This window comes from Poecilia latipinna, unplaced genomic scaffold (genome assembly GCF_001443285.1).
Source record: "Poecilia latipinna isolate Pla-1442-1.1 unplaced genomic scaffold, P_latipinna-1.0 Scaffold760, whole genome shotgun sequence".
Lineage (NCBI taxonomy): Eukaryota > Metazoa > Chordata > Actinopteri > Cyprinodontiformes > Poeciliidae > Poecilia > Poecilia latipinna.
In genome coordinates, this window is record NW_015113376.1 from 33,647 (window position 1) to 59,998 (window position 26,352).

At 37.8% G+C, this 26,352-nt stretch overlaps 1 protein-coding gene across 2 annotated transcripts in view; it reads left to right on the forward strand.

The window, feature by feature from the left end:
- Positions 1–4,117: 4,117 nt before the first annotated feature.
- The window catches only part of LOC106955691 (contactin-associated protein-like 4), a 107,131-nt gene continuing 84,896 nt past the window's right edge, over positions 4,118–26,352 (forward strand). For both annotated transcript variants that reach the window (XM_015046006.1, XM_015046005.1), the window contains exon 1: positions 4,118–4,283. In XM_015046006.1, the coding sequence (XP_014901492.1) occupies positions 4,199–4,283 (85 nt within the window). In that variant the 5' untranslated portion in view covers positions 4,118–4,198. The remainder of the gene's footprint in view (positions 4,284–26,352) is intronic.

Below are 26,352 nucleotides of genomic sequence, written 5' to 3' on the forward strand. Positions count from 1 at the left end.
AGTATTATTTGTTATGAATCTTTGATTTTTTCAAATTCTTTCCATGATGTTCAACTAAAACATTTCACCTCTTTTTAAGCTGTTTTGTTAGGTCACATTCACACTGCAGCCTGAAGTGACCCAAATACATTTTTTTTCTTTTGCGTGTTCGTTCACACTTCTAAATAAATGTGACTTGTATGTGATCTCCAGTGTGAGCTGCAGACGACCTGAAAGTGTCCGACATGCGCAGTAGAGGGCGCAACAACGTCACACACAGAGAACGTTAACAGCGTTTTGCCAAGAAGAAGAAGAAGTGTTCAGTGTTTGCAGAAATAATCATGGATGCTAATGTTCCATGTTTAGCATCATTAGTATCCATGGATGCTAATCTTACAATTTTGAAATTGTTGTCCGATCGGAGCCAGCATATTAACAACTTAATCCTCATTATTTATCGTCCACCATGGTTGTTGTTTTTCTTCCTGCTCCCACGTTGTCATAACACAGAATAATGACGCTTGTCGAGTGTCAACGATGTTCAGGTCCTGGCCATTCAGACTCAGGTCACATTTGGAAGATTTGATTCATATCGGATATCCAAATGCCGAAAAAAATCTAACCTGTGTTGTTCAGACTGTCATGAAAAGATCAGATACAGGTCACATAAAGTCGAAAAAATCGAAATTGAGTCACTTCAGGCTGCAGTGTGAACGTAGCCTTTGGGTGATGTTATTGCGCCCTTTACTGCGCATGCCGGGAGACTTTCAGGTCATTTGCTGTTCACACAGGAGATCACATACAAGTTGGATATTTTTTGAACCACGGCAAAAAATAAAAAAGTCAGATTTCACCAAAAAATCTGAATTTAACATTAAGGCCTGCAGTGTGAACGTAGCCTTAGAGAAAGTTTGATTCTTTGTTGTTTTTTGTTTTGTTTTGAAAACACACTAGCAGGTTTTTAATAAGTTAAGATAATAATTGGTGAGGGTGGGGAAACTTTGCCAACCTGTAGATTGGAAGCTACATCAGAAAACATCCCGTTTTATTTGAGTGAACTCCTTTTGGTGATTTCATCAAAGCTGCTGGGGTTTTTTACCATCAGAATCTACTTACTGCACTGGATCTTTGCCGAGTCCTGCATCATTTCAAGCAGCTCAAACTCTTTCAGCCTGATGCACAGCTCGCAGATTTCATCCTCGTCGCTCCACGAAGCCGAGCCGGGATCCTCTGCTGTCACGACAAAGGCGTCCAGAGGCCGGTAATCAGGAACCTTCAGGAGCAGGTTCGAAGCCTGGCAGGCGGACGGCGCTTCGGCCCGCTGACCAGTCGAGCAGATCCAGTTAATGGAGCCGGTTTTACTCCGGGCGTCTCGCCTGGCGCTGATGGGCAGTGAGTTGATCTGTTTCAGTTTGGTGTCGAAAACAGAACGAATGCTATGGATCTCCATCTTGTCATGGATGGAGGGGAAGTAATTGCCAGCAGCCATTTTCCTCAAGGTGCATTTGTTTTGTTTGGATTTAAACTGGACTGAACCCAGCTTCAGATGTTCTAGAACCAGGATGGTTTCCAACCCTCAACAGCACAATACCAAATGATGGTGAATTTCAGAAAATCCCCCCAAAATCCTTTATTTTTACTTTTTTGCTGCTTAATCATAAATGTACAGCTATTACCAGATTTCAATTAGATAAATATCAATAATTTCTATTCAGGTGATTTCATTATTTTATTGTATCTTTTAATGGATTCTTGTGGATTTTGTACAGAGTTCTTGAGTACAGAGACAGGCACCTAAAATAAAATGCATTATTATTGTTATTTATTTAAAAAACTAGAGGTCAGGATGAATATTAAAAACAATTGTACTCCAATAACAGAGATTCAGATGTGGAAAAATTGTTGTGATGAGTTAAAACTGTGTTTTTTACTCTTTAAATAAAAGAAATTTACAAAAATAATTTGCTAAACAAATACACTACACTAAAAAAAGAGAGTGGATCGCCAACTTTAAAAAAAAACTCAGTTAATTTGTTACATTGAGTTTGGCAAACTTACTATATTTACATTTGTTTAACATGACAACTTTATGAACATAATATAGTTGGATAAACTTAATGTGATTACTTGTGACAAATTATTTAAATTTTTTTATTTGGATCACCTGTTTTCTTTTTTCAGTGTAAGGTTTGATTTAGTTTTCTTTCATGAGTTTTTCTATACACTTTGTTGGAATTTCCTTGGAAATATGTTTTAGAAAATATACATAAAGTGTAATAAAAAACCTTTTTCGGTCTACACTTTGTGTTCTTACCATTGACAGGAATCTATATTGTTTATTTATGTACTAGTTTTGTCTTGTGTTTCTTTCAATATTGCATGTTCTTTCTTTTTTGACTTGTGTGTGGAAAGATAAAAAATTATAGACACATAAAATAAACTAATTATTATAAGTGGTGAAAAAGGTTGTGATGAGAAACTGAAGTTGTTTTGGCTTGTAAAATTTAATAAATACATTAAACCACTTTATTTTCTGTAAAGTGGTTTGAAATTGCAATAAATCAGTGTCTGCTGTGTATATTTTCCTCCTTTTGTTGGTTTTTATAGTTTTGGTCAGGCTTGCTTAAATATTATATTATTTATTTCATAAATAAGTAATGTATGTGGCTCACACTTAGCAAAGCATAAGGGGAACTTCAGGTTGAAGCAATGCTTTTTAAAACTAGATTTCTTCCTTGTCAACTCAAGAGGGCTGAAAGCTGAAGAAAATCAAAACAAGCTCAATTAATATGAATCAGCTATTAGATTCATTTTAAGAATTAACTGGAGTTATTGAACCGTATTACTTTATTAGTTTGATGCATATGAGTATGTAAACTTACACAATCAAAAATTAACATTGATAATTTGCATTATTTAGTCCTCGTTAGCAAGCTAAATATTTAGCTTCAAGATGAACAGTTATCGAGCTAAATAAGCTAGCAAGCTAAACATTTAGTTTACGAACGAAATATTTAGCTTCAAACTATTTTAACAAACTAAATATTTATTAAGTGTAATATTCCGTTTCAACTATTTAGCTCAGAGCAAAACAAAAGACCAGCTATCACACAAATTCACTTCCTGTTAACCGGAAGTGGACTATCAAAATAAAAACTGGGTCTACTGTTGCTGGTGAACTGGCGCTGTCACTGTCGCTTTACATCCATGGGAAAACGTTTGTAAAATGCCTAATTTGTTTTAAATTAAAATATTCTACATGTCGAGAGGAAAAGAAATAATTATTTAGAGGTGACACTAGAAACACTAGCTAGCAACTTTATTTCGGTTGTCCACTTCCCCTTATCGACAAGCCAGTTTGCATATTAGCTTAGGTTGAAGCTAAAGAAATTAGCTAACTAAATATTTAGCTCTAAATTATGTATTTAGTTTGAAGGTAAATGTTATTGTGCTAGCTAAATATTTTTTGAAGTCACATGTTTAGCTTGCTAACTAAATAGTTCGAAGCTAAATATTTAGCTTGCTAATTAAATGTTTATTTGGAAACTGTCATACTCATAAATGAATTAGCAACTTAGGGAAAATATAACTTTAAGAATTAAGCTGCCGTTTTTTTTTTTCTGTTATGAAATCCTAAATAACCCAAATTATTACTGCTAAATTTTGACTATAACTTTGCAAACGGAACCCCGAACCGGAGAGGTTAAAATTACAAATATGTGTCCTAAGCAGCCTCTACTGTCTTTTTTATAACTAACTCGGCTGTTTTTCAGTTGTTAATACACATCAGTTATGAAAAGATTCACCAAGGAGGGTTATTTTTTCTGTAAGCACATCTTTCCAGGCTTTTGTTGCCCCCAACTGTTTGAACACGTTTACAGCCACATTATTTATAAAAATAATAATAATAACTTTCCCAGCTTTTATAAGTTGGTTTATAGGTTTAGTCACCGAGTTCTTCAACTTTAAGACTGTTGTTTCTGAGAAGTAAAGTTTTAATTTTTTTTGGAATAAAAGGGCGCAGTCCTGCATAGCTCCGTGTTTTCTCCGGTGGAGGAGGCGTTTCACCTTCTCTCTCTCTCTCTTCGTCTCTCTCTCTGTCCATCTCTCTCCTCCCTCCCTGGCTGTCCTCCTCCAGCTGGATCAGAGGAGATCTCAGTCGGAACCAGAGAGGAGAGGCGGTCTGTCGGCATCTCTGCAGCCTCCCCGCCGCTTCACCATGGATCTGCGGACTATAAAGTTGTTTGGGATTACCGCTCGGGTCGCCCTGCTGCTGTGCGGAGTGAGCGGGACAGCAGCGCAAGGTGAGTCCGAGCTCTGCACGTCTTTATTTATTTATTTTTCTTTACTTTGTTTCTGGATGGACGCAAACTGGACTGAAAGAGATTTATTTAGGGAGAGTTTTTAGTGCGGAGATTGCAGCGCATTTTGCGCAGCTGGGAGTTTTGACTTCGAGGGCAAATCTCATTGATTATCCCGCTAATCCTCATTTGTGTCCTGCAATTACCAGAGTTGCAGTTGTGGTGCAAAGGAGTGCTCTAATCCCTTCCTAGGATCTAGTTCCTGCGCGTAAAATTAGTTTAATGTGTTCGCTTTCTGGTTAGTTTGTGCTCACTGCAGCATGAGGAGCATCTTGGATTTTGCTCCACAAAGCAGGTTGGAGAGGTGAGGCTTCAGGCATTGGCTGTGAATTTGACACAGTCCGGTTTGACCTGCTGCTGAATCTGAGGCGAAGTGGTGCCGTTAACCCTGTCAGTATAAGCAATAAATTGATTAAACGTATGATAAATTAAAACAAGCTCAATAATTTCCATCTGCATTATTTAAGTTGTTTTTTGTATTTTATATCTTTGTTTCTACAAAAAAACTGGATGATAAAAGCCTTCAGTCTGATGCTTTAGTTTCAACAAGCCCTTTTTTCTGAAGGTCAAGTTTGTTTATAGAGACTTCATAATTCATTTTATTTCTTGTTTCTGTTCTTTTGGTTATTTATTTTGGATATTTAAAATAACTTCCCTTTCCAGTGTTAAATTTTTATTAGAACTTGGGAATGTCTTCTTGCATTATCATTGTTTGAAAATGGTCTCAAAAACATTAATATTATCCTTTATCATGATCATTTCTGGGACAAAGCCAGATTTTTTGTGATGATGATGGTCAGAAGGGTTTGTGTTCAGACTCGTCTGTTTTTGCTCCCATGCAGCTCATTTCTTCCTCTGTCGTGATTCTCACCCACCACTCAGCAGCTGCTCTTCATCTCCTGTTCCTGCTCAACCTAAAGCAGGAAACTCATTTTCATTTTGGGCCACATCAAGATCACAAATACTCCCAAAAGCCAGGTTGTGCCAGAATGCGTTTATAAAAACATCAACAAGCTAATGAAATATTAATAAATAGCTGTTGCTGCATTCAATAACTTTTTCTTTTCACATTGATCACTCATAGGAAGTCAGTGGTCAGGTTAGCTATGAGGGGGACGAACAGTAAAAGCTGAAGGACACCAATACTGCTACAGAGTTAAGGCTACAAAACACAACCTAAGCAGAGCAACTTATGCTGCGTTCACACAGCAGAGCTTAATTCTCAATTACGATTTTTTGCTAAAATAGTACTAATGCAGTCAAATTTCTGCGCAAACCCAAGGCGACCTGCATGCAGAAGAAGAACGTCAGTGTCACACAGCATTGCAATGTTTTCAAAAGTAATAATGGACGCTGCCATCTTTGGATCGATTTTTAAAGTTTTTTAGCAATGCAAGCCAACAGTATCATCATAAGACACAACAAAACACAGGAAGAAAAATGACATAGAAATAATAGGAGCGACATTTCAGACAAAAAAAAAAAAAAAGGTATTGGCCAAAATCGGAATCGCGAGGTCGGGCTTTTTAAAGATGGGTAATTGGCAATAGGCCAAAAACTGCAATCGGTGCATCTGTAGTATTTTTGCTCTAGTTTTATTCACTTTAACTTTATTTTCGTAAATATACAGCATTACACAAATTAAACAAAAACAAAATACTGCTTTACAAACATAATTTACCTAAAAAGGAATAGGCTGACTTGCCTAACCTGTAAGTTATAGTTCAAATATCTTAGTGGGCTTAAAATAATACAAAACTAACTTATAATTAACTTTTCAGGTCTTGTTTTAAGTCAATAATTCCTTAAATGTATCAAAAAGTTCCACTGGCAGATTATTTCACTTATAAAATGGGAGAAATGTCTTAAAGGTAAATAATCTGCCAGTAGAACAAGTACTTTTTCAATCAATATTCAGGAATTATTGACTTAAAACAAGCTTTCATAGCTTGCTGAAAAGTTACTTGTGAGTTAGTTTTTGTCTTATTTCAAGTGTAATAAAATATTTGCGCTAGAAGCTAGACCAAAAATACAATGTAAGATTTTGTGTTTTTATAGTGTTGCCCTCCCACTCCTCATTTTATCCACTACTTTGTGTTGTCCTATCATGTAAAATCCCAATATTTCAATAAGCATTGAAGTTTGTGCAAAGTAAATAAGTTACAGACTTTTTAAGGGATTACTTTCTGATACTATCGGTGTTAAATCCCTAAACTTAGAGGATCATGAAGTAAAACCTGGACTTGAGTTAAGTCCAGGTTTATTGGATTAGAAAGCATCTGTCACTGCTGTGTTTGATTTTCTGTTGCTTTTCCCTCAGAGTGGAGCATCTTCACCTTGTTAGATGATCTTGGTGAATGTAGTCAAAGCTGTCTGGAGACTCAGAGTTGATTTCTGTCTGTTTCCTCATCCTTCATCTCTCTGTTCTTCCTCCGTGAATAAAACATCTCCAGCTTCAGCTGAAATGTCACCTCCTCTCTCCTTTTCCACCAGATATTTCTCCTCCCTTCCTGCTTTTTCTTACTTTTTTTTATTCTCTTCCTGCTGAGTTTCCTTCAAACTGTTTTTTCTCCAGCTCCATCTTTCTCCTCCTTTAACCTCTGAGACATTGTGTCTCTCTCTGTTTCAGGTCTGTACATCACAAAACCTCTCTTCATTGTTGTCTCTAATTCAAAAAGTTCCCTCTAGTTTTTACTCATTTTGCTTTTTTATATATAAAAACATATTTCCCCCTTCCTTCCTTCCTTCCTTCCTTCCTTCCTTCCTCCCTCCCTTCCTAACCTCCTTCTTCCCTGGCTCCCTCTCTCCCTTCCTTCCTTCCTTCCTTAATATTTCATTAGCTATAAAAGTGAACAAAAAATAAAATATAAGCTCACTTTTTTAACACTCCCTCCATTTTTCCACAATTTCGCAATCATAAAAAAATCACATAGAATCATCACATCCCTGCAGTTCTTTGTGCTAATGTTTAATTGTCAGTTTAGTTCAATTTTTTCCTCAAAATGGTCAAAAACTTGAGGCTTAAGTGAGTAACTCCCGCCTGCAGGTGGCAGTATTTCTTAAGTGATTTGAAGTTATAGACTGTAAATAACAAAAATTTTGCTATTTAAGTTCGATTTTGCTTATTTTTGGCATCTTTTTTCTTCTCTATGTAGATTTTGGAAGTTGTTTAATTGGGAAAAAATATCTATAATATTTCAAAAGTACCAGTTAAGGCCATAAATAAATAAAAAGTTATAATAATCTGTCTTGGTAGCCTCCAGATATTTAGTAATCTTTGTAACTATTTCACAGTGGGACTCCAATATTAATGTCAGTTTTTCTGATGTGGTCAATAATTAATTCAGGAATCGAGTTTCTCTACAGAAACTCAGAACATAGCAAACGTCTTTATAAAGACAAAAAAAATGATATAAACTAATCCAGAAGCCAAATTTCTCTTTAAGGAACAGAAGTTAAGCTTAAAAAAAGACGCCCTACTGAGCCACTGCTTTAGTATCAAAGGATTCTCTTTTTTTTATTTTGCAAAGCTGACAGCGTATAAATGATGCAAAATGAAGCAATGCAGCCAGAGAGGTATGCAGTTCTCCTCTGAATAATAATAACAGCATCATTAAAGTTTTCTGTCTTTATTCTTCACCTTGACTACCTTCCTTTTCCCCGGGTCTCTAACAACGGCCTCCAAAGGCTCGTTTTGTTCTGGTCAGCTTTATATCCGTCCACATCCTGCAGTGGTCTGCATGTTGAAGAATTTGGATTATTTTCTGAATTTAATTAGCTTTTCTGAGTTGAACTCTTCATTTCACTGGAATTTAAAACTTCTGTCATTCTTAATATACTTTTGTCAAAGATGGTTGTGTTTTTTTGTCTGTGCTTTAACCTAAAAATGCTTAAAATCTCTACCTTGAATAAATGCAGTTAGAGTGATTAAAAAAGACAGATTTTGTAGTTTTTGTATTTATCAATTTCATTTATCTGATGCTTCACAGGTATATTTTAAAAAGACTGGTTTCTGTGCAAAATCTGTTCACTGGGAAATGAGCTTTTCAGAGTTTCTACCCAGTCCAGGACATTTTTGGAAAAGTTGTGTTTATGTATACGGTATAAAAAATAAAACTTGTTTATGTTGTTTTCCCTATTCTCTAAAATATTCAAAAGAAAATGCAGCTTGGGAAGCTGAAATACCTCATTATAATTCTACTTGGCACACCATTGGCTGCCAATCCAAGAGCGCCATACATTTTCCTTGGTCCTGATTGGCCGAGCTCCCATAAGTAGTGGTTCAAATCCATATATGAAGGCCAAGTGGAAATGGTTTGTTGTCTTTTAGCAAAGAGAAGAGAGAAATTCTCCATTCACTAAAACCTCAGTTTAAACCGCGAACATTAGCTACACGGTTTTAGCATTTAGACGGTTTCCACTGCGCATTTTAATGCATATTCAGGTATATTTGATAAATGGGTAGCCAGGACTACCTGCATCTTTAAAAAGTCTTGAATCCACGTATCAAAAATGAAATCAGTTTTGTCATGACAGGACTATATAATTACGTATTTTTTATGTTTTGTTGTTTTTTTAAACTCTTTTGTCAGGTAAAAATTCATGTCGCCCTCACACATCTTCACTGAACGTGACTGGAGGCAAGATCAGCTACAGCTAATGTACCATTGTCAGATAGCTAGCTAACTTATTTGTGTTATGGCGCCAACCAAAACAAACATGAGAGTCTAGTGATGGCGGGAAAAATGACTTACGGTATATTTCACCAAAGCGAAGAGAGAAATCCTGCAATCGCTAAAATCTCAGCTTTGTTTACATTTTGTGAAGTAGGAAGTTGCGCTCAGTGTCTTCAGAGGTTTTTGTTTTGTTTCCTTCAGTGGTTCTTGCTTCAGCGCCCCCACAGGCGAGGAGGGGAACAGGTTACTCAAAGGGTTTGGCTTATTTGACACATTGAAGTGTGAAAACAAGCCATCCCAGCTGAAACTGTAACAAATGAGTCTACCAGAAAATCAGGTGTGAAAACACCCTAAGAATGGGATGATCTCACAAGTTATTTATATTTCCATGTCATTTCCTTTTGTGCAGTTCTGTCTTGATACAGGTCTTAAATATAATTCATAATGGACCTGGAAGGTGTTTAGTGAAACCTGCAGAAACCCTGAAAGTGTTAACAAATTTCAGATATTTACTAGCGGCTGCAGTTCCTGACCACAGCGAATACCGCCGGTCTGCTCTAAATAAATAACACCAGGTCACTGAATTCATTTTAATGCAAACACTATCACTTTACACCACCACAGTTTAGACTCTATAAATATAAAACAGTTCATTTTTAAGCGGTTAAGCACTAAAAGAGTTGATGTGCTGGAATGCTAAAGAAGAGGAATGAAACTCTAAGTATATCTGGAAAAAGCAGCTTTCACAGAAGAGTCTAGTTTACCTTCCTGTTAAAAAGGCGAATAAAAGAAAAGGGAGACTGTTTTAATGAAGCTTTAAGGTTGTTACTCTGACTCAGTTTCCTGATTACAGTCTGGGTTATGATGCTATGAAACGTAGCTCTATCTTGGCTCAGTCAGCGCCGTATATCAGAGCAGGATTGAGTTTAATGGACAAGTAGCAAAAGCTGTGATTGAATCTGCAGTGAGTCATGTGAAAACCAAAAGCCTCTCCGTCGTGCGGCGAAAAGCTCTCAGACCCAGAGGAGTTTCTGCCATTTGAAAGCTACGACCAAAAAGAAATCCACAAACCTCGGGTCCCTGAAACCAATAAGCTTTCCTTCAGCTATTTGCTCCTCAGAGAGGCCACCTATAGAACATCGCTCACTTAATAATCATCCTCGCCAAGTTTTCCACTCTACTTTTCATTTGTTTCAGCGCTCCAGCAGAGCCAGGGGCAAGGTCTGACTATTGCTGTTTATCAGAGAACCAGAACGGGTCCTAAACACGTCCGGAGAGGTTTGGTGTTCATGTTCCTCTCCTCTCAATCGTTCAGCACCTCGGTAGCTAAAATTACTTCTAAGTTGGATCACTTTTCAAACTACTTCAAAACTATATATCCAGCCCACTCTGCTGTTGGGTTTGAGACCATTGATTTAGTTTGTTTACTGTGCAAAGAACTTTCTAGAAAGCTGAAATTGCCCTCTGTCCTGTTACAGTTCATAAAATGTTATATCCCCCTTCAAATGCAGTAATTTAAGCAAACTAGTTTAAATTGCAGCCTTGTGAGTGATAAGCATTTTATGCAAAGGGACACAGAAACCCTGAAAATTGCACACAGCTGTTGGGTTCAGTTTAACATAAAGTAGGAGTCCATTGAGTGTTGACACAGGATATTTAAATCTGAAAATTGGCTCCGGTTTAGATGCTGAAAGCTGTTGATGACTTGTAAATTGCCAATAGTTATATTTTTTAGAGTATTTGGTGAGATAAACGAATGAGTAAATGGTCACTTCAGATGTAAAAAAAAAAAAATTATATTTTATTATATTACTCACACAGTACAAAAGCACCTTGTGTATGTATGTTTATTGTTTTGTTTAAAAAGCTATTTATTTAAAAATGTGTATTTGTTTTATATATGTTAAATTGTTCTTTCAAAAACAGAAGGCAGTCAATAAGTAGTTTCATGTCCCCTCACAGTGGACATGAAACTGTGACTGGATCACCACTTAGTTTTAAGTAGTGATCCATAACTTCTTAAAACTAAAAGAGATCGGGTGGCGTTAAAGGAGAAAATAAGTATGGCAAGTCAAGAGGAAGTTGTGGGTAAAAGTGGAAATTTCATGTCACTAGATTGGCAGTATTTTGAATATTTAAAACAAATAACGAATTAATTATTGCCAATATGGACTGGTATTAAACCCTTATATTATGATTATCCATATTGCCCTACCATATTGCATGCAAACTGAAATGTTGCTACAACTTCACTGAATCTACTATTTTTGCACATTTCTATACTTCCATACTTCTTCTATAAACAAACCAAACCCTTGAAAAAACTCCCAACCATTTTTTGGTAATACTTTAATGCTTTTTGGTGTCTGGAAAATGAGCCATTTCAAAAACCTCCTGATTGTTAAGTCACATTTAACAGGCACTGAGCTGTTATCTAGCAACCCAAGTTGAGCTCCAGGACGTTTGGTCAGCTGGTTTATCGCTGCATGCACTGTACAATGGCTGCTGGAAAAGACAATTGTCTAATTGATGACTTACCGTCCAGAAGCCACTTGCTACATTCTTGTTGGTTGTGCAGGAGGCTCTACTAATGCTTGTCAAAAATGTATGATTGCATAATTGCCCATCTGTTTGCAGCCATTTTCACTTTCACGTACGAGTTTAAACGTTGAGTTGGGGGGCGTGACAAGAGGCCATAAACTCAAAATAGGCAGAACTGACCAGATTAAAATCTCATCATCTTAGAATGATTTTGTGCAACAACAAAAAAATCTAAAGAGTTTTGTGTAGCCCATAAACCTACCCTGACCTGTCCAAGGAAGAACAATAGGTCACCTTGAACAATTACCTGATCATCTTGGGCTGAAAGTTCAATGTTTTAAACACATTTAAAGATTGCCCCCCAAGTGGCGAAACAAATGTTAGATTTACTTGAAAGAAAATTTCATTCTATTACTGTCAGCTGTTCAGCATGACTTAAGGGAATCTTCATCGGTGCAGACAGAATGTCTGCAGATTGTGCAGTACAGTACAATCTGGTCATAGCTGTAATCTGCGGTGTATACATGTTGTTGCACACATTCACACTACTTTCTTTTTAAAAAAAATAAACTTGTGTCACCTGGTGCAGGTGAAAATCACACCTATCTAATTCCAGAAACAATGCTAAATATCTCATACGCTATAGTCTACAGAGATTCAGGACTTATTTACACACTGAATAAATCTAAGGATTTTCACACATCTGTTCAGGGAAAGACAACACATCTGTTACCACTTCTATTTTTGCTGCAGGATTGTTAAAAGTATATATAACCTGCCAAAAGAAAAGAAAGCATTACTTCCGAATCATTCAGCTGTAAGTGAAGGTTTCATTACTTGTCATCATCTTAACTAAAACTCTCAGAGATTCATCAGTCTTCCTCGAGGTTTTTATCTCCCCTCTTAGCAGCTTCAGAGCCACTGGAGTGTGTGCTGTAATCATAGCCTAATGACAGATTATCTCTCGAATACTAAATGACTTTAATCCTGTTTTAATGACAGATAATACCACCACACTTCAACTGTGGGTGCATGTGTGTTTTGCATGCTGATTTGCGTTTTCACCCCTTTTCTTCCCCGGCTGTTTAAACGGTAACGGCTCACTGGTCGAGGTGATTCATTGCGCTCACAGTTGGAGTAATAAAACGACAAGTTTTTAGTCGTTTCCCCCCCAGAATGGATCAGACACACACTGTCCTGTCTGGAACTGGGTGCAGGGTTCGTTCGGGTGCTTGAAATCCTTGAAAATGCTTGAATTTTAATTAGGTTTTTTCAACGTTTGGGAAGTGTTGACATTCAAATAATAAAATGCAATCTAATGTTTGATTTGGAAAACATTATTTAGAGTTGAAACAAGACATTTTTATACAGCTAATCAGAAGACACAAGTGCAACTTTTTTTCTCACGATCTGAAGTTAAATTAGACTAAAATGTTTTTGTTTTAGGTTAGTTAGAATCACCAAAATTATTTCTATTTGCTAAATGCCAGAAAACATAGCAAGAAATTTTTTTTGAGATTATTTTTGTATCTTTCTTTTTATATTGTGTGTAAGGATTTGATTTGAACAATTAAATGATCTTAAATTATCTTGCACCTCCTTATATTTCAGACTTATTTCATCAGTTGATCAGCTGCTTTGGTCCCAAAAATTTGGCGGAAACTGAAAGATCAAGATTTCTCTGTTGTGGCTCCTAAACCTTTGAATTTGTTGCAGGCATCTTCATCACTTCCTGTTTTTTAATCTCATTTTCAATCATTACTCAGTAGCTTTTGGCCCAGTCTGACTTGATAAGCTCTTTTTACTGTTTTGTTTGATTTTATGTTTATGTTTTCAATGTTTTAATGTTGTTTAATGTCTTGACTTTTATTCCTCAATTCGCCTTGTTTTTGTGCAGCACTTTGGCAAACTTCAGTTTTTTAAATGTGCTTTATCAATAAATTGGATTTGGATTTATATTTTATAGATTAAACAACATCATTGAAATCTGCAGATGTTTTTTGTTGTTGTTGTTAAATTTGTGTTTTTTTTTATTTGGACCAGTCAGTAAAGGTTGTGTGTGAGAGAGACATTTCAAATCATAAAATGTTATATTTTATTCTACCTTGTCCCTTCCGTATGTTGAATACTATCACAGAAGAAAGATTAATAACTCTACTAATTGATATAACAATGAACTGAAACTATCTTTTTTAGTTAATTAGTATTGTTTTTATCTCTAAGTTGAGGTGCTGGAAAAGTTTGATAACTTACCTTGAAAGTGCTTGAATTTTACTGCGGGAAAAGAGTAAAATCCTTGTGTGGAGCCGTAAAGATAATCGAGTTTAGTTAGTTTCCGTTCAGCGGTGCCACAATTAAACTCCAAATTGGTGGTTATGATAGATAGAGTGTCCAAGTTAATTATGCTGTAAAATCTGCATGGTTTGGCCATCTACATGCTCAGTGTAGCAGCACAAAGTTTTATTATTCCACTGCTTCAGGCTGCAGGGACCTAATATGAGTTGCAGTAAATTATTGAGATGTTGGAGGCTGAATGGCAAAGTCAGAGGTGTTATTACTCACCCACTGAAGGCTATTGGGTGCCTTTAGAAAGAGTTGGTTATTTAAGCTGTGGAGGCTCCCGGGGAATATTAGGACGGCTTGATTAAATCTCCCTGCTCCTGAAGTATCCCTCATCTGCTCCGAGATTAATCTGGTAAACGCTGAGGGTGGAAAGTGTAAATCTGAACTCATTTTTGAGTGTTGCAGAGTCCCGTCTTGTGGGAATTTATGGCTTTTCGGGACGCTGGCCGAGAGGAACAATACCACAGCTATTTCGTGTTAATATGTGTTGAAGTTTCCTTTTGAACCCCTGAGCTGTTTATGATTCATGGGAGGACTGCATGGCAGAGAAAGGAAAGTAACTGAGGATAAATCCCCTTTATATTTTTCTTTTAGTGTCATTTATGGAAATGAACAGAGGAAAACTGGAATCACAAACTGGATGTGGGGAGGTCAAGGTTTCAGACCAAATGAGAAACCACCCATCATGAACTGAACCAGGGATCTACATGACTTCCATCCATTCATTTAATATCAGGAACCAGTGTGTTTGTTCAAGGCCAACCCCACAACGATTGGCACCTGGAAAAAACAACAAAGCCATTTATCAAACGTCATCTTCGAAGATGAGTTGCTGTCCAGCTTTCATGTGTGCAGGTCATCGTACTTCATCACTGGGGGTGACGGGAGTCTCACACCGTAAATGGATTTTTCACTCACAGCTCTATTTGCAGCAGCTCATGTGTTAGTTATGACTGGAATAATTTGGGGACGTTAAACTTACCAAGTGAATCGGCATTAGTCACTGAAGTGACCGTGCTGCTATATTTATTCTCCACTACATTAGAGATTAGTCTTTGATGGATGGTAACACACTCAAGCATTACAGGTTATTCTGGTGAATGAAACATGATTACGCTGAATAAAACAATGCAAACAAATTAAAAATTCATTATTTCATGGTGGGGAACCTGCCAGAAGAGTGCTTCAAGCCAATATCTTACTGCTAATGTTTAGTGCTAAATGTTTACAAACCCAAGTTTGCACATGCTTCCAAATCTGAAACTAAACAAAATGGAGGATCTGCTCCCAAAATATCTCAGTCAACTCTGGTGCAGACCAATAAAGGGAACTCTGGTTCAGTTGAAGTGAATTCTGGTGCGGTTTGAATGCATATGTGAACACCAAGCGGACCGGATACTGCTACAAAAGCAGGAAGCAGACTATAGCACATGGCATTGTGGGTTAATTCAAACAAAACAAACAAACACAATAGTCTAGCGCTACCAGAAGAAATGGCTTGTGATCTTTTGCCAAAAACAAAAGAGAAATCCTTCAACTGCTAAACTCTGACGCTACTCGATGTTTGTTTACATTTCATGAAGAAGGAAGTTGCACTCAGTTTCGTCTTCAATGGTTTTCCTGTTGCTTCCTTCAGTGGTCTTTGGTCCAGCGCCCCCACAGGCGAGGAGGTGAACAGGTTTTTCAATTGGTTTGGATCGTTTGACAGTGCAGTGCGAAAGCGAACCGCAGCAGCTGAAAATGTAACAAATGTTTTACTTTTGGTCCCAAGTCAAACCGAGGCTACCAGACTATCAGGTGTTAAAACATCCTAAAATCTATTTCAGTGCCTGTAAATTATTCATCAACTTTGTGTAGCATAGGATATAAAAACAGTAATATATTCTGCCTCAGTTGCAGCGTTGGAGCAGCTGGTGTGTCTTCAACACTTTATGTGCTGCTCCAAGCTTTATGGTGTGCCTCCTCCTACACATGCAGATAGACACTGATCACACTATGATTTTCTGTTGTGTAATTCTCATGAACCGAGTGACCACAGCTCCCCAGCGACTGCTAATGAGGAGAAGCAAAACGAGTCAGTTTCTGTAGCGGAGAAGGACAGAACTGAGCCAGTGGCCATTAAAATCAGAGGAGAGGGATTAAAATTTTAACAGAACAAGGAGGCATAAAGTTTTGAGCCGAGCAGTGAAGTGAAACAGAGCAGAACCAGCAGAGGAAGTGGGCAAAAGAGAAAAATGGACAGGAAGCCGAGTAATATCGAGTGTTGAGGCTCAGACCTCCGGCCTTTTTAGTTGTATTACTCCCTCTGTGTTGCTCACAGACTCAGTGACATTTTCTTCTGCCAAGTTTGTGTCGCAGCCACCATCCGCTCTTAAGATGCACTGCCTCACATCCCCGAGATGATTCGCTTTAATGAGATGAAGGAGCAGGATGACAGAGGATAGCAGGTATGATGAAGACGAGCAGAAAGAGGCTAAGTGAAGAGGAACCAGGTGGAGGAAGAGGATTAGGCAGGGCGAGGGAAGAAGAGGAAAATGGGAAGATAAGACTGCGTGTCTCGCTAATAGTTCCCCATGTCTTTCTTCCCTCCTGTGACATTCTACAATTTCACCCCTGCTGGCTTTTAAGGGAGCGTAAATTTCTTCTTCCCTGTTCATCATTCGATGCAGAAGAGGAACAGGAATTCTGCAAACCAGCAAAGCTAAAAATATCAGTGTATGGAAAGACAAGTGATAGTTTTCTCCAAGTGGTTTGATCTCTGATAGTGCTGTCACTGTCACCACTCTGTTTGGAGTTTTTTCTGATGGAAAAATAAGTCATGGCTCTATTTTTTTCTGTTCTCAAAGTTAAATCCAGACTGTATAGTTTCTGAGGACATGACATGCATCAATATTCAGGCCCATTCACAAAAGATTAAGATTGAATCTTTGCAGGGTGATGGAGAGAGCTTTCGGGGAGTATTGTGAATGCAAATGAAAATGGAAAAAGAAAAAGTCACATATATTTGCTTTCTACATGAAATCCAGTTAAATTACTTCAGAAATCATCTAATTATTAAATACTTTGAAACCTACAAACCTGACCTTTACGAAAGAACCACTGGAAGAAAGTCATTGTTTGAAGAACGCCATGAGAAATACAGTTAGCCTTCAGCCATCACCAAAGGATTTAGATCAAGACTTTTTGATATGTTAGAATGGCCCAGTCAAAGTCTAGACCTGGGTCTAATTGATTGACTGTGGGAATGTGTTGACATCGTTGTTAACATGCACTCTGCAAAGATGTGCAAAGCTGGCAGAGACATAGCCCAAAGGCCCTGCAAATGGAGCAAAATGAGGTACTTAAAAATATTTATTTGCTCTGAAGGAGGTTTTCTTCCAAATTTGCAACATTCTCATGGGTCATGCAGGTAAAGGAGATCTTAGTGTTGTTTTCAGCTGCTTTAAAGACAAGTGGTAACACTTTATTTGAAGGGGTGTGCATAAGACTGACATGAAACTGTCATAAACATGACATAACACGTCATGAACATGAATGTCTCTTCATAAATGTTTGACTGTTGTCATAAAGTGTCATTCAGTAAACAATGACACTTTTAATGCAAAGTTCCATTAAAACTTGCATTAAAAGTCCATTAAAAATGTCAACTTTTGCATTAAAAGTGTCATTACTTACCGAATGACACTTTATGACAACAGTCATAAACATTCATGAAGACTCCTTCATATTCATGACAGGTGTTCTGTGATGTTTTACAGTCTCATGTAAGTGTTAAGCACCCTTTCAAATAAAGTATTACTTGACAAGTTTATCAAAACGACTCAAACTCACTGATCCAGAAAGTAACAGAGGGCAAATGTGTAAACCAGAGTTTGCACATCAGTCTCAGGGTGTATTCACACCAGAAATGATTGTTGACTTATTTGTTTCTTTGTTTCAAGCTGTTTGCTTAATTGTTATTTTTTGCTAGTGGGCTATAATTTGTAAGCAGAGTCACGCGGGTGACCATCATTGCTCCCTTTAGTCAGAAATGACGGAGGTGAGACCGACCTGCTTGCTGCCTTTCTGCTGCGCACATTTTTGCTGTTACAACTACAATACTATTTTAAATGTCATGACAAAGTCATTTAATGCAGGTTTCGCAATGTTATAAATCTAATTTTGCAATGGTGTCAGCAAATGTGTCCTGTAAGCTGCAGAAAGCAGAAAAAGGCAGATCAGGTATGCTTTCAGTATAATCACTACATGCAGCAGTACTGTCAGCAACGTCAAGTATAAAAAGACATACGTTTCCTGTTGCCAGTCTATATTCACACCAGAGGCGAACCGGACCAGAGTTCGTTTGGAAGTGGACAGAGATCACCTCAAGAAGTGGTTTTGGTCCACACCAGGGTTCACTTGAGTGTATTCACATATACAAAAGCTCCGGATCAACAGTGGAAATCTAGTGACTTTCAAGCAGAAACCACATATGAAGGAAGATCTGCAGCTACAAAATCTCAATCAATCATAGATTTTATGTTTGCAGTTTGGGGAAAATCTCCCCCTCTATTTATATGTTCTAGTAAATTAGAAGCATATTGTCTCTGAACGTCTAGCGCTGGTTACGTCACGCTGAGTGTGTGAAGAAAAACTGTGTTATGAATGCACTGTTTTTCTGAAATCTATCTTTTTTTAACCACAAAAGGTAGAATTGATCCTTTTGCTGATATTGCTGTAATTGATTTCTCTAATCAAATAAATTGTAAAGCCTAGATTTGTAATGTGGTTGCTGCTAACTACATAATTTGTATATTTCCCATCTTAATTCTTGCTGGGATTAATAAGCAAAATTCAGATAAATTAACAGCTGCTTAGACCGCCTTTAATTAGATATGATTCAAAATAAGTGCAAATTTCTCAGATATGATGAGCTTGATGAGTGTGTTCACATCTGCATGAATCCAGTGCAAACGTAATGCTTTGTGAAATTCAATGATGAAAAAAAAGCATAATATTTCTGTCCTGGTTTTATTGAGCTGGAGATTTTTTTTACCATCTGAAATTTTCCGTGGCAGCTGCTGGAACATTTTATTGTCCCTAATTTCATAACTTGCTGTACTTTTTCCCACCATATTCCAAAAACGATTATCCTCGTGGACAACGCCATATAGCTGCAGGAGGTCCAGGCCCCGATCAGTTATATTGCAACAGCGTGATAAATTCTCTCCCCCTGCAACCAAACAGCAAAAAATTGAATTCCTGTATGGAGCCTTATTATCAACTTGAAGATAAAACACTTTGAGTCCAAGCAGGAGATTAAATTTTAGCGAGGCAGAGAACAAATGCGTGTAATACTGGTCTGGAGCGATGCCATCTCCAGTCCTCTGCCCCATAACCTCCAGCAACACCATCAGCAGGATTGTCCTGGAGAGGAACTGGAGTGAAACTTTGGTGCAAAGACTCACGTTTATCAGCTTATGGTTCAACCGGATGTAAAATGTTCTTCAAATGTGGATTGCTTTAGATCAATTCTTGTTAAAGCATATTTTACAAAATAAAAATCTGTAATTTTATATTAACTTTGATGAAAAGCAGTTTTAGTATCAAAGTTCTTGGGGAAAAACACAACTTAGAAAAATCAAATAATAAGAAGGGTAATAAGAAGGATTTAGCAGACAAGATTTACTTAAAAGTGTCAGTTAATTAAAAAAAATTCAAAAAGCTTAAATTTGTTCAAGAAAGACAGAAAAAATGCTAGATGAGAGCAGCTAGAAGGGATCTAATTTCTTTGATAGAAATCTGAAGAGATAAATCGACCGGACTGTTAATTAAAAGTTTGTAGACAAAATGAGGAAGAACAGGTCGTCCTTACTGAGCTTTCTCCCTTATTACATACAATTAAAATCATCCCTGTCAAATCGACTGCCATCTAACAGACTGACAATTTATTCTCACTGCTTCTGAGAACAATTCAGATTTTTACAAGGAGAAAGCACCGCACCAAAAGAAGTTATCACAAAAGGTCACGTCACCAGTTTGGCAGTGTTTGGGATATATAAACAAACAAAATCAATAATTATTGATATCAACTAATATGAAACACTTATATACGTCTTCAGCCATATCATCCAGCCCTAGCTGGTTTGTTTGCCTATCGACCCTTTGCATGTGACGTCACGCTCTTCAGAACTCGGCTCGCGCCGCCATGATGGACGTCAAAACAACCAATGCGCTCCTGTGAAGCCTGTCAAACACAGATACCTGGTAGCCTAATATCGTTTCTATTTAGTTGATTTCACCTTAGAAATGGTCATAATGTGCTGTGTGGTCAGCTGCACCAACAGACAAGGACAGACACCAAACTTGTATTCTTGTTTTCCGTTTAATACGCGGCGATAGCAGCCATTAATCATAACGACTGGCAGCCCTCAGTGTAATAGCGAATTTGCAGTTAACACTTTTACAAGGTAAGAAGATTAAGGTTCATACAGTTTATAAGTAACTATAATTAGAGACATCAAGTATTGCACTATGGAGAAGGTATGCGTCTAACCATTAGTAACCATGGAGACAATGCCACAACGTCATGTAGAATAGCATGTATAAAATGAACTGGTTAGCATCTCGTTTTTTTTCCATGTTTTTAAGGCTGCTTCGATGTAAGGGGAAACGACGTTTATGACAGTGATATAAATCATGTGGTGTGGATTCACACCACATGATTTGGTGGTGTGAAAGGCAAAATTGATATCAGAAGGGAAGAGGTTTGGGTCGGTTTCTAAGCTAGCTATTTCAAACCTTTATGTTCACTGACAAATTAGCTCGACTCAAACAAGTAGAAACCATGAATGGCAAAAACAACTTGGGAAAACAATTTCAGTTGCTCTGTTCAATACTCCCGTCCCTCATTTCAGACGTCCATCATGGCGCCTAGAATAATTAAGTGACGTAGTTGCAAAGTGTCAATAGTTTGGCTCAGTGCTTTCCAGGCACATCCAACTGCTAACTTATCAGACCCATAACTCTCTGAAAGGACTACATGTTCCTTCTAGCATCATCTGTAATAAGATCTAAAGAGTTGTTTACAGAGATGTCTGGGTTCCTCTCCTGGATCTGTTTGGACAGAGGAATCCCAGATCAATCACCTGAACAAAGAATGTACGTTGGAACCACAAAGGAGACCATATCCAAACACAAAATCTGTGACTCACTTTTAACAATTTTATAAACGTCCGTTTTCTTCTTCTGGATAAATCCAGCAGATAACCTGCGTTTTTCTAGGAGACTCATACTCACCCTGTCCTTCTGACAGAAAATCTATAAAAGAGAATTTAACCGGCATGCTATGACAGCACATTTCCTCTTTTTCTTAGAGGTTTCCTGAACAGAGACAGGATTTTAACCCTATATCCTACCCAATTATTGCTTCCTGCGAAGGCTGACATGTTAGGCCATAAGTTCTGCTTCGGTTCTCGTCACCATTAGTTTTTGAAAATCCCAAGTATTCCTCTGTGAATCAAAGAAATCCACGGATTTTACTTCAGCCTCCAGGCGAGCTGAGCTGGGATTGTTGGAGAGGCGGAGGAAGGCGGAGAGCATCAAATTATCTGCAGAGAAGTTTTTTTAAGGAGCACTTATCTTTTAATGTTTCCTGAGGGAGGACGGCTGCAGATGAATTCAGCTGATGCCGCGGCGGCTGGCGTTGTGGTTCAGCAGAGGTCTGGAAGCCGTGCACACAAACACGAGGGCACAAACTGTGAATCATGCACACCCTCAGTCAGTCACAACATCCCATTTTTCTTCTGCACAGCTATTTTTTATAAGTGCTGTTGGGGCTTCTGGTCTCTGTGGAGCAGACTGATCTACAAACCGCTCCTTATCTTAACAAGAGTTTCCATGCAGGCCATTTCCCAAGTCTCCAAACAGCTCCTGTTAATGGATGTGTGTTGCTCCTGATAAATCCAAAAATAGGCTTGTAGTGCTTCAAATCCTTGAAAATGCTTGAACTTCATTAAGGTGTTTAGAGCTGAAATGATTAATTGTGATGAATTGATTATTGGAATAATTGTCAACAAATTTAGTAATCAATTAATCGTTAACTTGACTCTATAAAAGACAATTTGGTAAAAAAAAAAAAAAATTTAAAGCAGTAATTAAGCCAAACTGTACAAACTATATACATTGAAGATAAAAAAATATCTTTGTCTGTAAATATGTTTTAGCCAAAGTTCCTCAAGAAGTAAACTTTTAGCTTCACCCTGTTCAAATTCACTGAAGGAAGAAAGTTGGACTAACTTTGTCTGGCTAATTGTTCTTTGCTGCTCACTTAACCGTGACGATATTTTCAACATTAATGCACATGCTGTCGTACCAAATTTCAAGGACATTATTGCAGTGACAGGGTCCTTTCCTGCAGAATAAAATGCATAATCTGGGTCAAAGGTTTTACATTTAATGTGCTAATTTCAACTCTGAGTCCAAATTCACTTCCAACAAGCCACCATCATGTTGTCAGGATTGCTTTGCGTCAAGCTGCAGCTCATTAAGCATCGTTTTTAGCATCTTTATATAAAAAAAGTTCCTTTAAAGCAAACAAAGATGCTTCTGTCCACCCAAACAGATTATCTGCATCTAAATATTAACAAGTGAAGAAGATGAGGAGAACATTTCTGAAGTCAGGATTTAGGTTAATCCTGTTAGGCAAGGCAAGTTGGTAAATTCAAAGTGCTTAACTGGAAACAGAATTTCATTAAAGACTGAAAACAAATTAAAACTACAGAGGTAAAATTCAAGCATTACAAAAAAGGAGAGAAATAAAATCAAGCATGTCAGAAATCTATGTTTCACATAAGTAATTGACCAAACGTGACGTTCTCTTACATATATTGACACTGCAGATGCAATCGCTATAATAACTCCTGAGGTTTACGGTTTCCCTATCAAACATGCACAAACTGAAGGTTTGAAAAAAGAAATGAAATAACTTACAGCAGTTCAGACGGCTGATGAAACAGTCTGCTGGATCTTTATGCATGACTTTGCAAACTAATTAGCAAAATGGGCTCATTATACAAATGTTGAGGAATATGCATAAAAGGAATCACGACGAGTGTTGTACTATGGAAAATCTCTGCTGTGCAAGTTAGAGTTGCCAATTAACCTACTATCCCTCCCACATTGCAACACGTCTAATGAGTAATGCAGCTTCAAGTACGAAACCCTCCAGGTTTGCTTTTACATCACATCTCGTACATTGTTTGATCCCCAGCTAAGACCAGATGGTGGAGGATTTTTTTATACGTTAAAGCGATTCGTGTCGTGATGAAGAAGCCCTGCAGAATGCAGATAGGCAGCACTCATATGAATGTTATGGAGTTAGCAGGAGTGGCTCAGTGAAGATGTTGCTTTATCTCATGCTGCACCATGCAGATGCTCTGTCTGCGCCGATGAAGATTCACTCAGCTCCGACAGCCATCCAGCTGTGTGTCCATTCATCCTTCCATCAATCCCATCAATGTTTCTCCATCCATCCATCCATCCATCCATCCATCCATCCATCCATCCATCCATCCATCAATCCCAACAATGTTTGTCCGTCCATCCATCCATTTATCCATCAATGTTTGTCCATCCATCCATCCATCAATCAATTGTTGTCCATCCATCATTGTCCATCCATCCATCGTTGTCCGTCCGTCCATCCATCCATTTATCCATCAATGTTTGTCCGTCCATCCATCCATCCATCCATCCATCCATCCATCCATCCATCCATCCATCCAACCATCTTTCCATCCATCCATCCACCCACCCATCCATCCATCCATCCAACCATCTTTCCATCCATCCATCCATCCACCCATCCATCCATCCATCCATACATACATACATACATACATACATCCAACCATCCTCCATCCATCCATCTAAGGTTTAAAAAATAATAATAAAAAAAAATTGTTATTATTGCAAACCAAAAACTTTTTTAAAGGTAAAACAAATTTTGGAAATGTTTCCAAAAATGAAACCTTGGTTTTGTGTGAGGGAAGGACATGTAACTTAGAAGTCCTGCAGGCAGCAAACAGATCATCTTGTCCTGCTCTTTTCACTTTTTTTGTTTCCTTCAGGTTAACACTGGCAGATGAACACTTTGTTGAAATGTTATACAAAATTTCAATATTTAAAACCTTGGGAATAGCATCAGGTTTTATTTCCATCGCATCCTTGTCTCTGCATTCAAATACTGTTTCACTTTATTTGGAATATCCCCTTTAAATTCAAAATCTTTGAAGCGTTGCTGTTTAATTAGTTCACAGATGTTTACAGTAAGTTAAAACCAAGAACAAAAAAAAAGATAAAATGCTGAATCTGCACTTTGTAAATGATGCAGCTCAGATACAAAACAGCACAGGATCTGGTCTCACATTGCAACATAAGCATTACATTGATGGCTGCAGACCCTTTACAAACACGCCATGCTGCCCCTAGAGCTCATTTGCATAAAAATAGTTTGTAGTATAAGCTTTTCTGCTGCTGCAATGCAGAGTTTTCCATTTTATGAATCCCCAGCATCCAATTTCGTGTTTCCTTTCCGAAATAAATTACATTTGCAGAGGTGCTTGGGTGATGTGTGCCTGTATTTTCACATGAATAAGGAAAAAGAAAACAGTTTTCTTTTTCCCACTGAACCTTGTTGGCCTGCTGCCCTCCATTAAGAGAAATTTATGTCAACTATGTTAGCAGCATTTACTTCCTGGAGCTTGTGAATTAGCAGATATTTTATCGTTCATAACTCCTGGTGGGTTCATTGGTATGGATGCTGCAGCGCACAGCGTTCCCTCCACATCTGCATATCTCTGGCTCCACGGTTCTTGGATTGTTTTGCGTCTCTGCAGTGAAAGCGAGCGTTTTGTCGTGTCTCCCGGCTTCTCCGCTCCTCCGTCAGTCACGCCTGGCAGTTTAAGGATGAAGTGATTTAAGATAACCACAGAAATGCGGCTTGTTGTTGTTTTGATCATATCATTTAGCTGATGTCTGTCTCCCACACAGACGCCCACGCTGCTGATCAGTGTGATTATTTTCAATAAGAAGGAGGATTTTATTTCTGCTTCCAGGGGCAGTGACATATTGGTGAATGGGTGGATTACTAAACATTCTCGTATCTGCAGATGCTGATGAGCACAATGAGCTTGTTATTGACTGCCAGAAGAAGAAATCAGGGTGATTTAGCAGTGTGTTTGACTTAAGGATGCAGAGCCGAACAGTTCTTTTTGTTACTCTGAGTCTGAAAGACAAAGTGCTGAGCCACTCAGTTTAGTAGCTGTCAGACAGGCAGACTGTTATCTGGCCAGTGGTGTCAGCTCTCCTGAGGAAAAGACTGTCAGAGAGGAGGAGAAGGTCAGGGCTGAAGTATTGAGGTTTCACAACCGAGCGAGTGCCTCGGAGCAGCAGCAAACACTGAACAATGTTTTTAAATCTTAGTGTGTGTAAGAGAGCGAAATCATCTGAAACAACAGACAGAGGGCTTTGGAGGTGAAAAAGCCTTTTTATTTTCACTTCAGAGGATGTTCCCACTTTTTGGTTTCTACATTGTAAGAACTGTGGTACGGTAAATAACCAATGCCTTCAAATAAGTAGCAAAGTGCCGTGTAGTGACTGGAAGAGCTGCAGAGATCTACAGCTCAGATGAGAGTATTGGTAACTGGGTTTCCCCCAGAAAACTAGCTAAACTCATTGATTGAGCCGCTACAGCACAGTCTACCACAATATTCTTATGTTAAAAAGTGTTAAATGATGACTGGAAATGTTAAAGTACAGCTAAATATTATTGACAATAGTAAGGCTACATTTACACCAGCCCTGCTTAGTTCACTCTAGTTAGATTGTGGAGAAAGTTCGGTTCGTTTGTAAAGGTGTGAGAACGCATGACCAAACTCCAAAAAAGCAAACTCTGGTCTGCCTACGAACCTCGGTCTCTGTTCAGTTGAAGGAAACTCAAATGCATAATTTGAACGCCAAGAAGATAAGAAACCATTCCAAAAGCGGGAAAAGGACTACACTGCAAGGCATTCTGGGTAAATACAACCAAAACAAACGTGTGAGTCTGTCACTAGTGGGATAGACTCACACAATAGAAATGGCTCATGGTCTTCAGCCAAAGAAAAAAGGAGAAATCCTACATCTGCTAAAATTTGATGCTACTCCATTTTTGTTTACATTTTGTGAAGAAGTTACGCTCTGTGTCTTCTTCTGAGGTTTTTGTGTCGTTTCCTTCTGTAGTTCTTGGTATAGCACCACCACAGGTGAGGAGGGGAACATGTTTTTCAAAGAGCCCTGAAAAAGACATTTTAATTTTAAATTGAATAAATTTAAATACAGTTATTCAATTTATTTATTTTATTAATTTATTAAATAATTAATTAATAAATAAATTATTAATTTATTAAATAATTAATAAATTAATTAATTAT